Source organism: Triplophysa dalaica, chromosome 1 (assembly GCF_015846415.1).
Source record: "Triplophysa dalaica isolate WHDGS20190420 chromosome 1, ASM1584641v1, whole genome shotgun sequence".
Lineage (NCBI taxonomy): Eukaryota > Metazoa > Chordata > Actinopteri > Cypriniformes > Nemacheilidae > Triplophysa > Triplophysa dalaica.
Genome location: NC_079542.1, coordinates 31,983,665 through 31,998,553, shown reverse-complemented (window position 1 = coordinate 31,998,553; position 14,889 = coordinate 31,983,665). Strand labels below are relative to the sequence as shown.

General features: G+C 37.6%; 1 protein-coding gene across 1 annotated transcript; it reads right to left on the bottom strand.

Annotated features, from left to right (window-relative positions):
- Positions 1-1,438: 1,438 nt before the first annotated feature.
- On the bottom strand, positions 1,439-3,423 carry LOC130420696 (zona pellucida sperm-binding protein 4-like). Its single transcript, XM_056748190.1, has 8 exons — positions 2,905-3,423; positions 2,644-2,831; positions 2,479-2,576; positions 2,250-2,407; positions 1,951-2,143; positions 1,732-1,879; positions 1,582-1,654; positions 1,439-1,509 (listed from the first exon to the last, which is right to left on the bottom strand). Exons 1-8 carry the CDS (start codon positions 3,218-3,220, stop codon positions 1,439-1,441), a joined length of 1,245 nt encoding a protein of 414 aa, XP_056604168.1. The 5' UTR covers positions 3,221-3,423.
- Positions 3,424-14,889: the final 11,466 nt, after the last annotated feature.

Genomic DNA, 14,889 nt, shown 5'->3' with positions numbered 1-14,889 from the left:
TCCATCTCCCGTTTTGCAGTACAAAATTCTGCTGCCAGGATGCTAACTTCCTTAAAATATCTGCTCGTATCACCCCTAATATAACACTTGATAATTATCTGTCTCTGTCTCATTTGAGCCTTTTATAAAGAAAACCATTACAATTGATCAACAGGTGGATACTTCTTGGATACTTCTTGCTGGAGTATCTAAAACCTCCATTATCAAACAATATGTTCAAAACTCCGCCGCTAGAATTCTGTCTGGGACCAGGTCTGGTGATCATATTTCTCCTGTTTTGGAATCTTTACACTGGCTCCCTGTCAGGTATCGTATTGATTTTAAAATCCCCATGTTAACATTTAAGGCTTTTCATGACTAGGTCAGACTAGGTCCTCAGTACCTGTCTGATCTGTTATTGCCTTACACACCATGTTGAAATCTGCATTCTCAGTGTGATCTTTTAGTCGTTCCCAAGACATGGCTCAACTCCATGAGTGATAGAGAATTCTCATACGCTCCCAAGGCCTAGAACTCTTTCTCGACAGACACCAGGGAGGCAAAAACGACTTAAATACCTAAACTTTTTATTTTAGGATTGCTTTTACTTGATTGGATTTGTTTTACAAAGTCTTGTCATTGTGTTTTACATGCTATGATATCAGTGTGAAACGCTATGAAAATGCAACTTTAACAGCGCTATAAAAATAAATATATGATCAGTTTATTTAATCTCAACAGGTTGCAGTTATTTTCCCGGGTGACTTGACACTTCCGCTCACTTTCAGGGCATTCAATGGCTTCGCTCATTATCTGTCCGATAATCACGTTTGCTCCAGTTTTCCAGTTCTGAAATTCGACACGTGCCTAGGTTCAGTTTATCTCCAATTGGCAACAGGACTTTTTCGGCACCCAAACTTTTGAACTCGCTCCCCTTAGCATTCAGAACAGTAACCACTTCAAGTGAATTTAACCCAAAGCTCTAGCAGTTAAAATGTCTGTTGCTAATTTGACAGTCTTTCTTACCTTGATATCTCTTGAACGTATTGAATAGCATAAATTCATTGTGTATTGCTCTTATTTTGGTTCACTTCATGAATTGCTTATTGTACCTACCTTTTCATATTGTCTTCATGACATGGTTATGCAACCACCTTGTGACTTCGATTGGACATATGTCCAAACACACTTTTGTCATTTTGTAAGGATTTGTTGAATTGGTGTCCCTTGTAAAGCATCATTGAGTCTGGGAAAGGCGCTATATAAATTAAAACATTTAGGATCATTACTACTGTAGAACACAAAACCATCAGTTTGCTAGTTTTCGGTTCTTTGACCTTACATCTCTTTTATAGTTGCAGTTTTTACCAGAACAAAACCCCAAATCCTCATTGGGGAGAAAACACCACTATACAAATGCTTAAGAGGCTAATGACTTTATTAAAAAGGACAATTCAGTTTACATCGTTAAGGAAATCTCTCCACTGGAAACCACAGTTTCTTCATGCCTCTTGTCAGCAACCGCTCTCCCTGGAACACAAGAAAGTGTCAGGATGACAAATTGTAAAACAGCAAATCAAACCAAAGTGAAACACATACTACTTTTCCTGGCACAGCTCTGTTCACAGGATCCAGAAGCAGGGTGGCACACCGCAGTACTACAGTGAATGTAGATCTGACAAACAAAGAGATCAGCTTTAGCAAGCACAAAATGCAATATAGATGACACACAAGGCTGCAAAGAAATCATACTGTCTCCTGCAGAGGGGCCAGTGATGCTGGATCCACAAACGTGAACATCTTCACCACAAAGCGATTGAAGTGGGTTGGGAACTGAAGACCAGATGAGCCAACTACAGGAATCAGTGCAGTCAGGTAACGATCATCCTGATAAGGGCATCTAAAACAGAGGTGACAGTGCGCTGTGAACAAGCCCTGACTACCTGGACAAATGCTTTGGATTTTGCTCACCCATCAACTAGAAGATCCCACTGGGGAAGACTAATAGGACTAGGGGTTGATGTCGCCCAACAGCGCCCCAACAGGAGGACAAGATTGGGGTCAGTTCTCTCCAAGATACGCACCTCAACATACACGGGCTCTCGCAGGACTTTAGTGACTGGATACTCATCTTCACCATAGTAGGAAGTATACGCCTCATCTCCTGAGATTAACACTTGTATTACAGTCTCAATCTAGAGTTTTAGACCAATTCTACAAGTGCGACTCCTTTCGAGTGGGACAGTTTTTGAAGACTAGCACATCAATACCTTCTGCACAGCCTTTAGTGACACATTGGCCATTCGCCAGTCTAAGTTCCACCCTGAGGGGTCCAGGAGCAGCTACAGGTGGAGGTGGTGGAACAGTGTTGACCTCCACAACCAGAGCTTCCACAGCAGTGGCAGAATACCTACACTGAAAGAGAAGTCTACACAAGCAAACAGTGAGCTTCTGACATCTTGTTCAAGATTTTCAGTCATGAGAAAACAGATGACCTACTCAAAATGACTGTCCCTTGTGATGGAGCCAAGAGGTCCAATCCCCACTTCATAGGATGAAGTCATTCGGTTCTCATACACCACATAACCATTTTCCTCCTGCAAGTGGAAACATGGTTGACAAAGTCTGTTCTAGACAGGCAGATCACAAACACATTAAACTCACGATCATGCTGGTGCCACAGGCAGTGACTGGAAACTGGTAAATGGCAAAGGAAAGTGTGAAACCGACAGGACCACAAGGTGCTTCATTTCCACCCAGCAGACGGACAGTGTCCAGACTCAGACGAGGCAGAGTGACATCTCTTGCCACCACTAACACAAACTGACCATCTCTTATACACTGGACAGTCACTGTTTTGAGAAACAGAGAAGTTATAAGAGTTATCACTTGGCAAGACACATTTAACTGGTCGAACATCCTCACCTGACATCCCATAATAACACTGCTGTCCATTAAAGCAGCAGTTAATAGCTTCACACTCCGCACCACTGATACCAGGTTGTCCACAATGGATCTGCTCATAATCAGCTACAGAGCACTTGTCAAGAGGTTCTGACTGTACAACTTGCTTCTGAAACTGTTGATCAGTTTGGTGTTGGGGTAAAAAGCTCTGTTCAGTTTGCTGGAACCCAAGAGCTTGTAGACTTTGAGCTGGAATCCCTCTCTGTGGAACAGCTCTGCAAACAGAGCTCAGTAGAAGAAAAAGTACTTGAATCAGTAAATTTCTGTGTCCAGCCATTGTCTACAACAAAAGAATACACTCACTGTTAGTCTGAATGGCAGTTTCTTTTTTCTACTCTGTTGATTCATCAGAGATAACGAGAACCCCTGCTCTGTAATTAGCATCCATCACAGTCCAGCTCTGCACAATCAATAAGTTAAACAATAGATTTTTTGGGAACAGCACTTTCCAAACAAATTTGAATGTAGTGAACATGTGTAAATTTTGTCCAACACTGGGGCTTCTCCACAGACTATTTCTGCACATAAAATCAAAATGCAGGGCTGCGTATGAAATATAAAGTATGATAGTACAAACTGAATAAGATGAAGTACACGTATCAACTAATATGTTCTATGTAGTATGTGTGGATGCGGTATGAACATCTGGAACATTTACCATGTTTTCATTGTCACGTGACCTAAATTCTCTTTGACCTGTGATGTATTAAAAGCCATATAAATGATCTTCTTAACCACTGTTAAACAAGCATACTTCAAATGCTATTTAAAAGTCGATTTAGAAAGCAGCCACTCTTAAAGTCTGATGAACTGTGCTTGTTTATTGTTTTATACTATTATATGAGGTTTACTTATGACGTTCACATGGTTTTTATATTCATAAACCTCAAAATCTATAAGTAAGAGGCTTTCTACACAGGTTTTGAGGCCAGCTCTACAAACGGTTTTAATGGGTGTGCAGCATTGAAGACTTTATAAGTAAACGTCCACTTCTTTGATTGGACAGCAGTTTGCGTAGTTGGAGCCTTCTGTGAATATGATTAGAGATGTAACGTTAGGTAACACATTAGCACCATTCACAGTTTTCGCATGGCATCAGTATTATCTGGAGACCTCCTATGGTTTATAAATGACCTCCCCACAACAGTATTTCATGTGAGGCATTCGCACGGGATGGTATTTCCGGTATATGATTGAAAGGCTTTGCGTATAGTTTGAATAGCCTATAGTTGTATTGCATTTAATTATATATGACTGTACCTGTCTGGATTTGAAACCCGTGATCACGAACCGGAAAAAAGATTAACTCGATTGTGGGTCTCAAATGTTACGAGAGTTTCCATGATAAATAACAAACTGGGGAATCCCGGTAACTTATGCATATCACCCAGCACCCGAAATAATACTAAAACCCTTCAAAACAGCCTCCATTATTCGCAAACGGTTGATAAAACCTTGAAAAATTATATATGAGCCCATCAAATCACAGATATGGCGATTCGCACGGGCTTCAGATCACAGACAACCGCTGCAAGTATTACAAATGATTAGAGGTCCACAGGTAATACTCATCTTGTGCGATAGTGCTCAGGGCTCAAGGTTATGCAGCGACTATATTCTTCCACAACCAGGGGTGGCACAATATTTGGCTATTTTTAACAGCATGTTTGTTTATTGCTTGCTCGCTCTACCTGGTTCAGCCCCACTTCAGAATTGTCTCGCGCGAACCAGTGGGCGAGGCTGGAGAAGTAGTCATTCATATTTTGCTATGGAGGTGCATTCCAGAACCTGGCGTTCGCTGGGCCTGGTGTCAATAAAATGTAGTCTCAGTAACAAGGCCGTTTTCAGTTCTTACACATGCATTATGTTCGCGTGAATACAATTCCCCAGCTAACAATTTTACGTTATAAAAACGTTCCTGTAACGTTTCAATTAAGTTTTAAAAACGTTTATGTTCTAACGTTCTTAGAACGTTCAAAACGTCCAGTTTTTTAGACGTTGTATTAACGTTATTGTTTGGTTATAAGAACGTTATTCAAAACGTTTTTAGAACGGTTCCATTTGAGGTTATATTAATGTTCTAAGAACGTTTTTAAAAACGTTATAAAAACATTCCATTTGCCATAATAACAATGTTCTAAGAACGTTTTTAAAACGTTCCATTTGCCATTATATGAATGTTCTAAGAACGTTTTCCTAACGTTCACATTAAGTTTTAAAAACGTTTATGTTTTAACGTTCTAAGAACGTTCAAAACGTCCAGTTTTTTAGACGTTGTATTAACGTTATTGTTTGGTTATAAGAACGTTATTCTAAACGTTTTTAGAACGGTTCCATCTGTTGTTATATTAATGTTCTAAGAACGTTTTTAAACACGTTATAAAAACATTCCATTTGCCATTATAAAAATGTTCTAAGAACGTTTTTAAAACGTTCCATTTTCCATTATAGTAATGTTCCAAGAACGTTTTTTAAAATGTTATTAAAACGTTCCATTTGCCATTATATTAATATTCTAAGAACGTTTTCCTAACGTTCACATAAAGTTTTAAAAACGTTTATGTTTGAACATTCAAAACGTCCAGTTTTATAAACATTGTATTAACGTTATTGTTTGGTTGTAAGAACGTTATTCAAACGTTCCATTTGCCATCATATTAATGTTCTAAGAACGTTTTCACCGTTCACAGTTAATTATAAAAACAATATGTTTAAACATTCTTGGAATGTTCAAAACTACCAGTTTTAAAACATTGTATTAACGTTATTGTTTGGCTATAAGAAAGTTATTAAAATCTTTTAAGAACGTTCCAGTCTCTTGTTATAAAAATGTTCTAAGAACGTTATATAAAACATAAGGAAACTAAAAATACTATTCCGGTTCTTTGTAGCAACAGCAAACAATACATTGTATGGGTCAAATGTATAGATAGTATGGATACAAAATCAATGACATGTACAAAGATACAATTCAATGTATACTTTATATTTTAGTTATATTCCGTTTATAATATAATTAACTTGCAGATCAAACAGTATTTCCAGTTCACATCAATATAAAACATGAAAAACAATCAAAACAAAACAAAATTAAGAACTTTAAGAATTTTAAATGGATTGAAATTATTCAAAATATTTAGAACATTCATAAAAAAAGGTAGACATGGCAACATTTTTTCATGAAAACAGCTTAAACACTTAAATCTTAAACATAGACAAAAAATAAAAAAACAAATATTTAAAGATGCAGAGAAATATTTTAAGATGCAGAGATGTATTATACATGACAACAGTTTTTAAGGATGTCACTGTGACTCCATGTCAGCTTCAATCAACGGGACATCTTAGTGGACCTAAGCTTCAGAGAATGTTGGGAGATACTGGAACGACAAAAAGACAACAGTATTGTAAGTGGAAGTTCACCCACAAATCAATTTTGTGTGATTTTTTACTCACCCAGATGACGTTAAACAGGTTTAGAGAACTTCCGGCTTCTTTGGAGCACAAATGAAGATATTTAGGTGACATCAGAGAGACTTCCAGGCCTCCTCATAGACATCATGGTGTGCATTTTGGCCAAAGTCCAGCAAAGTACTAAATACATTGTTAAATTGGTCCACCCGTGCATAGTGGCTCAGTTGAATTTTTTGAAGCGACAAGAATGCTTTATGTTTGAAAAACAAACCAAACTACCGTTTTGTGTCAGTGTCTGACGAATGGCAGTGTATGCCACGCGTTCACAAGAGCACTTCTTCTGCATGAAGAAACACAGAGTTGCGCTTCCGTGTTATGAGTAAGAATGCCCAATAGGGGCAATCCCCATGCGTTGTTCGGCACACAAACCTAATACGCATGCGTCAATGTGCTCTCATTCAAGAAGAAGAAGATGAAGAAGTGCTCTTGTGAATACACTGAAAAGACAGAGGAGAATGTATCGATTAAATCTGTATGTTGGTGTGTTGTTCGCACATAAAGCATTCTCGTCGCTTCAAAAAATTTCAACTGAGCCACAATGCACGGGTGGACCAATTTGACGATGTCTGTAGTACTTTTCTGGACCTTAGCAAAACTGACACCATGATGTCTATGAGGAGGCCTGGAAATTTCTCGGATGTCACCTAAATAACTTTATTTGTAGTCCAAAGATGCCGGAAGTTGTATAAACATGATTAACGTCATGTGGGTGAGTAAAAAAAAAAAAATCACACCAAGTATAATTTTGGGTGAACTTCCCCTTTAAGTGAGGCGAGATTTAGTATAAAATAACTGGAACACTGTAGTTGCTCATGCAGAAGATCTTATAAAAAAAGGAGCGAATATTTTTTTTATTGTTTAAGTATTATGAACTAATGATTAGTCAGAGTTATGGACAGGTGTTCCTTTAAGTTAGTATTTGAAGAGTATGCTCCAAAATGAGATAACAATAATTCCAAAATAAAGTTATGTTTAAAAAAAATTATTGTTCATTCCAATTGAGTGATATCAATCAAACTGCAGTTTGTTTGTTTTGATTTAAGACATACTAACTCAAAAAATACAGCTAATTAACACAATGAAACATAATAAAAAAACATGATTTTTGAAAATTGAAAACCAAACTCTTCATTTGTATTTACAACTAATATTCAAACACTGAGCATTACTGCATCAAAATAGTCTTGCTATTGTATCGTTAAAAATATTTTTTATTTACAAGAGTTTCAATTTTCTACCTTGCGCAAAATAATATTTTAAAGACATTTTTAACATGGCAAATATTGAAAATAATTGAATTTAAATATAAAAAATAATTTAAATAAAAAAAACTAAAAGGGGGGAACAAAATGGTCATACCCAGTCCCGGTCAGACTCCATGAGGGATATATTTTGTAAACTTACCACTGTCAAAGAAATGAGAAAAAACAGAGAAATTAATTAATCTGAAAATAAAACCAGCCTGATGCGTTATAGTGAATAATATTCTGATAATTTGACAGTTGGTTTGATAACTTTATCTGAAACGGTGGCAGAGTTAAATTAATTTAAGTACATCATATTAAACATAAGGGGGGCACGGTGGCTTAGTGGTTAGCACGTTCGCCTCACACCTCCAGGGTTGGAGGTTCGATTCCCGCTTCCGACTTGTGTGTGTGGAGTTTGCATGTTCTCCCCGTGCCTCAGGGGTTTCCTCCGGGTACTCCGGTTTCCTCCCCTGGTCCAAAGACATGCATGGTAGGTTGATTGGCATCTCTGGAAAAATTGTCCGTAGGGTGTGAGTGCGTGAGTGAATGAGTGAATGTGTGTGCCCTGCGATGGGTTGGCACTCCATCCAGGGTGTATCCTGCCTTGATGCCCAAAGACTCCTGAGATAGGCACAGGCTCCCCGTGACCCGAGGTAGTTCGGATAAGCGGTAGAAAATGGATGGATGGATATTAAACATAAAAACATGGATTCAGTACCGTATATGAAAACATAACACGCGCAAAGACCTAAATGTCTAATGAATATCAAACGTCAAACTAACTTTAACTCTTTGGGTAAAATTGCGCGGCTTGTTCATCCGGTCATCTAATTTTAGCCCAGTGAAGGCAACGTCGGTACTGAGGGCCGCGCTAGCTGAGTTTAACTCGATCCAACCCAAGTTATCAAACACAAGTCTTGCTATCTGGGTTAATAACGTTAATCCCGAATACACAGATTAGCTTTTTAGGGTGTGTTTTATTAAGGTTGGAGCTATAAACTCTAACGCGGCCCTCAAGGACCGACGATGCTCTTAGCCGATTTGGTTTGAATATCAAGAAAGTGGTCCAACGAAAAACATTTCGATAAATCAAAAGAGTGAACTAAATGGTCGGGAAAAACATCGCCTTAGCAAAAACATTTATCAAAGACATTCAACTGTATTCCTTACGTTAAATAACGTTAGCCTATAGCTATAGCTAACAGCTCTGTGAATAACGGCCGCAGTTTTCGAGATAATTCAATCCTACGGTTAACCCAATCATAACCTCATTAAAACAATAGTAACTGCTGCAAAACTAAGATTATCAACATTGTTATTAATGTATTTTTCATAGAATCAGCAAAGGTCTCTATTCTTACCTGAAATTCGAAGTAGCTCTGAAGTCGTCCGTCCGTTAGTCACGCTGTTTGAAAACGCATGTGGTGTGCTCTCTTAAACCACGCCCATACTATCACGGTCTTCAGCATCGTTAATCCTTGAAAGTTTTTCATATGTATTTATATTTTTTAAACTAATGTACATTTATAAGATTATATTTGGTATTATACTGCCTTTGTATCAAATAACAAGAAAAAAAACTAGTTAATGCTAATGTGGGGGTGTTTCTTATGCAGCTTCTGTAAACTTGATTTCATTCTCTCTGCTGACTGCATTCAGTTCTATATTTTTTCCTATTTTGTGGCTATTTTTGGCTATTTGAGCAAATGGGAATGGAAAAAATATTTGTGGTACTCTCCCATTCACTACAACTTCCGCTGCTGAGAAATGTTGTGGAGTTTGAATAAGTAGTTTTGAGAATTGTATTTCGGATCAGAAATATGAGCAAAAATGAGCGAAAAAAATCTCCTAACAGATTCGCTTAATAGGACTAGTTGTTATAATCGCATTACAGCACAGTTAAATTGCCCAATAAGACATTTCCCATGCCTTATACAGAGGGAAGCAATCAAGAATATGAATAGAGTAAAGGATGTCTGAGATTGCACTGGTTCGTCGGGAAGCCATCCTCTGTGTTTGGGCATAAATGATTATAATACATAGCATACTTACCTTTCCTTGTCATTGTCAGAGAGACATCTCATGAGTTGTGTGTCCCAATTTCATCACAATACCATGCCTTTTGGTGAGGTGCTGCTGATAGTGCCCTTTGTATGGTTCCCATCAATGCGACACATCGTCAGTTGTGCACCTCAGCCTCATTGGGTGTTTCAGCCCTTTATCACAAGACACCCTCAGCCAAGCTAGGCCCACCGCAGATTAATCAGACCTGGGTGTGTTGCGCATTGTTACAAGGTCATCTGGCAGAAGCAGTGTGCAGCTATCACAGCAGCTCAAAGGCACCACAGTCGTTTCCTGGCGGCACCTAAGAAATCGAACCGGCAATCTTCTAGTCACGATTCCGACTCTCTAACCATTAGGCCAAGACTACCCAAACCGTTAATGCGCGCTCAGTCCCCCACAGTCCTGTATGGCATACCATTACAACACATTACCAAAATGAACGCAACCAAATACACCAAACCATTGGCTAAGGCTGTTATAGCCCCACTGGCTCCGTTAATGTTAGCTCAGAGCCCCTGGTCCCATATGGCATCATAAAACAACACTATTTTTTTATGTGGTCACTTGGCAGCCCATATTCTGTCATTCTGTTTCAACCAGAGCCAGTGGCCTAACTCGCAACGAGAGTGGCAAGTTCTTTGACTAGTGTTCGTTTGGTCTTTCCTATGATCCCCACTTTCTTAAGCAGCCTTATAGTGGAATTGGAAACACAGCCCCTGTAGCCCACTTCCACCGGGGAACACTTTCGATGTCCAGCTCCGATCTTCAGCCTTCGCTGACAAGTTGGCATTAGATTCTTTCTTTCAAATGCTTTGTTAATGACCTAATCCAAAGGTACAGTCAACTCAACTATGAGGACTGTCCTGGCGCTGCACCACAGAACCAAGTCCGGCTGATTGATGGCACTCATTGCTAATTTTTTTTGAATGTCCCCCTAACAATGCAATTATAGCTTTTGTAATGCTTATCCCAGTCGTCAAAAAGACGTCTGGTGGTGGGTGTGAAGTTTTTAGAACATTACATTAAAAACGCAAAGGTAACGTTTTTAATCCTAATGTTTTTAGAACGTTTCGCTAACAATGCAACTATAACGTTTTTAATGCTAACGTTTTAAGAACATTATATTAACAAGGCAAAGGTAACGTTTTCAAATCAAATGTTTTTGGAACGTTTTGCTAACAATGCAACAATAACGTTTTTAATGCTAACGTTTTAAGTACGTTACATTAAAACCGCAGAGGTAACGTTTTCAAAGCAAATATTTTTAGAACGTTTTGCTAAGAATGCAACTGTAACGTTTTTAATGCTAACGTTTTAAGAACATTACATTAAAACCGCAGAGGTAACGTTTTCAAAGCAAATATTTTTAGAAAGTTTTGCTAAGAATGCAACTATAACGTTTTTAATGCTAACGTTTTAAGAACGTTACATCAACAACGCAAAGGTAACATTTCAATGCTAATATTTTTAGAACGTTTTGCTAACAATGCAACTATAACGTTTTTAATCTTAACGTTTTAAGAACGTTAAAATTAACAACGCAAAGGTAACGTTTTCAATGCTAATGTTTTTAGAACGTTTAGCTAACAATGCAACTATAACGTTTTTAATGCTAACGTTTTAAGAACATTATATTAACAACGCAAAGGTAACGTTTTCAATGCTAATGTTTTAAGAACGTTTAGCTAACAATGCAACTATAACGTTTTTGATGCTAACGTTTTAGGAAACATTACATTAACAACGCAAAGGTAACGTTTTCAATGCTAATGTTGTTAGAACGTTTTGCTAACAATGCAACTATAACGTTTTTAATGCTAACGTTTTAAGAATGTTACATTAACAACGCAATGGGAACGTTTTCAAAGCTAATGTTTTTAGAACGTTTTGGTAACAATGCAACTATAACGTTTTTAATGCTAACGTTTTAAGGCCGTTACATTAACAACGCAAATGTAACGTTTTCAAAGCAGATGTTTTTTGAACGTTTTGCTAACAATGCAACTATAACGTTTTTGATGCTAACGTTTTAAGAACATTACATTAACAACGCAAAGGTAACGTTTACAATGCTAATGTTATTAGAACGTTTTGCTAACAATGCAACTATAACGTTTTTAATCTTAACGTTTTAAGAACGTTGGATTAACAACGCAAAGGTAACGTTTTCAATGCTAATGTTTTTAGAACGTTTTGCTAACAATGCAACTATAACGTTTTTAATGCTAATGTTTTAAGAACGTTACATTAACAACGCAAAGGTAACGTTTTCAATGCTAATGTTTTTAGAACATTTTGCTAACAATGCAACTATAACGTTTTTAATGCTAACGTTTTAAGAATGTTACATTAACAACGCAATGGGAACGTTTTCAAAGCTAATGTTTTTAGAACGTTTTGGTAACAATGCAACTATAACGTTTTTAATGCTAACGTTTTAAGGCTGTTACATTAACAACGCAAAGGTAACGTTTTCAAAGCAGATGTTTTTTTAACGTTTTGCTAACAATGCAACTATAATGTTTTTGATGCTAACGTTTTAAGAACATTACATTAACAACGCAAAGGTAACGTTTTCAATGCTAATGTTATTAGAACGTTTTGCTAACAATGCAACTATAACGTTTTTAATCTTAACGTTTTAAGAACGTTGCATTAACAACGCAAAGGTAACGTTTTCAATGCTAATGTTTTTAGAACGTTTTGCTAACAATGCAACTATAACGTTTTTAATGCTGACGTTTTAAGAACGTTTATAAATTGCAGATAACGTTAAGAAAACGTTCTACAAACGTTATTGCAAGAACGTTTTTGATAACTTTGAGAGAACCTTCAGAGAACGTTAGCCAAAGTTACGGGAACGTTCCCTGTTAGCTGGGTCCCTCTCATATAGCAAAGCTCGGGTTAAAATTGTGATTTGAATTCATCCCTCCTTTAAATTTGAATGTTATCCTGCATGTGCATTATACGTGGAAGATGCCTGCAATCAGAAATAATGTGAAACATGTATGATGGTTAACAATTTCAGTTTTTAAGTTACCTATATACAGCCTTTGAAAAATTAACTGACCATTGAGACATTAAAAACCATAAACACTTTCACTTACGTTGCACTCACATAACAGTTACATTACACATAATAGTTTTTTGACCCATCAGATGATAATTGCTTTTATGATGAGGTGTTCTGGGAGGTGAGATTTGTGATGCAAATGCGAAATAATGAGAAATTAACCAATGTATGTAATGTATGATGCATCAGGACAAGACCAGGGTCCTCAACCACTAGAAACTTCCATGCAGGTGTGTTTGAGGCACAGTCACACACAGACTCATGAGAGTGAATGGTCCATCAGTACCCTTTCAAAATCCATCACCCTAAACAGCCTTTGAGGCGATCAGATTTGAGCACATCAGTTTGGAACAGCCCTTCCTTGTGGTAGACGCGGCAGTTTCCACTTTTACAAGCACCTCTGGTGTGGCTTTACTCCATTTGGAACACACATCTTGACCGGTTCAGTTTAGCACTTCAGTATAAATGTGTACTCACCCCCATGGTTTTAATTACCACTGTTATATCCACTGTTATATGTTTGTCAGCCAGATCTATCCACTTGATAGCCTCATTATCTTTATGTATCAGAGAGTTAAATGTCTGGCTAAAGTTTAATTTTCTAAGCCTAAATTTGGGTAAAACTGAAATTAAAAAATCTGGTCCCCCATCTCTAATAAAAAGATTTTTGCCTTGACAATAACACTACTTCTATTTTTTCATCGGCCACTGTTATGAATTAAGGTTTTCCTCTAGACCCTTCACTGACCTTGGATGCCTACATCCACAAACACTCCAAATCTGCTTTTTCCCAGCCATGTCGAATTGTGCAACTTCACCCTTTTATCAGTAGAAAAGATGCAGAATCATTAGTTCATGCATTGATTACATCTCGCCTTGACTATTGTAACTCAATTTTTCTGGTTTACCAGCTCGCTCCATCTCCCGTTTTGCAGTACAAAATTCTGCTGCCAGGATGCTAACTTCCTTAAAATATCTGCTCGTATCACCCCTAATATAACACTTGATAATTATCTGTCTCTGTCTCATTTGAGCCTTTTATAAAGAAAACCATTACAATGGATCAACAGGTGGATACTTCTTGGATACTTCTTGATGGAGTATCTAAAACCTACATTATCAAACAATATGTTCAAAACCCCGCCGCTAGAATTCTGTCTGGGACCAGGTCTGGTGATCATATTTCTCCTGTTTTGGAGTCTTTACACTGGCTCCCTGTCAGGTATCGTATTGATTTTAAAATCCCCATGTTAACATTTAAGGCTTTTCATGACTAGGTCAGACTAGGTCATCAGTACCTGTCTGATCTGTTATTGCCTTACACACCATGTTGAAATCTGCATTCTCAGTGTGATCTTTTAGTCGTTCCCAAGACATGGCTCAACTCCATGAGTGATAGAGAATTCTCATACGCTCCCAAGGCCTAGAACTCTTTCTCGACAGACACCAGGGAGGCAAAAACGACTTAAATACCTAAACTTTTTATTTTAGGATTGCTTTTACTTGATTGGATTTGTTTTACAAAGTCTTGTCATTGTGTTTTACATGCTATGATATCCGTGTGAAACGCTATGAAAATGCAACTTTAACAGCACTATAAAAATAAATATATGATCAGTTTATTTAATCTCAACAGGTTGCAGTTATTTTCCCGGGTGACTTGACACTTCCGCTCACTTTCAGGGCACTCAATGGCTTCGCTCATTATCTCTCCGATAATCACGTTTGCTCCAGTTTTCCAGTTCTGAAATTCGACACGTGCCTAGGTTCAGTTTATCTCCAATTGGCAACAGGACTATTTCGGCACCCAAACTTTTGAACTCGCTCCCCTTAGCATTCAGAACAGTAACCACTTCAAGTGAATTTAACCCAAAGCTCTATCAGTTAAAATGTCTGTTGCTAATTTGACAGTCTTTCTTACCTTGATATCTCTTGAACGTATTGAATAGCATAAATTCATTGTGTATTGCTCTTATTTTGGTTCACTTCATGAATTGCTTATTGTACCTACCTTTTCATATTGTCTTCATGACATGGTTATGCAACCACCTTGTGACTTCGATTGGACATATGTCCAAACACACTTTT

What these genes read in the sequence shown, in the direction of transcription:
- LOC130420696 (XM_056748190.1), bottom strand. Translation starts at nt 3,220, where the DNA reads ATGGCTGGACACAGAAATTTACTGATTCAAGTACTTTTTCTTCTACTG. An exon ending in CACTAAAGGCTGTGCAGAAG is followed by an intron (nt 2,144 to 2,249) that starts GTATTGATGTGC and finishes TGTTAATCTCAG; the next exon opens with GAGATGAGGCGTATACTTCC. An exon ending in TGGCCCCTCTGCAGGAGACA is followed by an intron (nt 1,655 to 1,731) that starts GTATGATTTCTT and finishes TTTGTTTGTCAG; the next exon opens with ATCTACATTCACTGTAGTAC.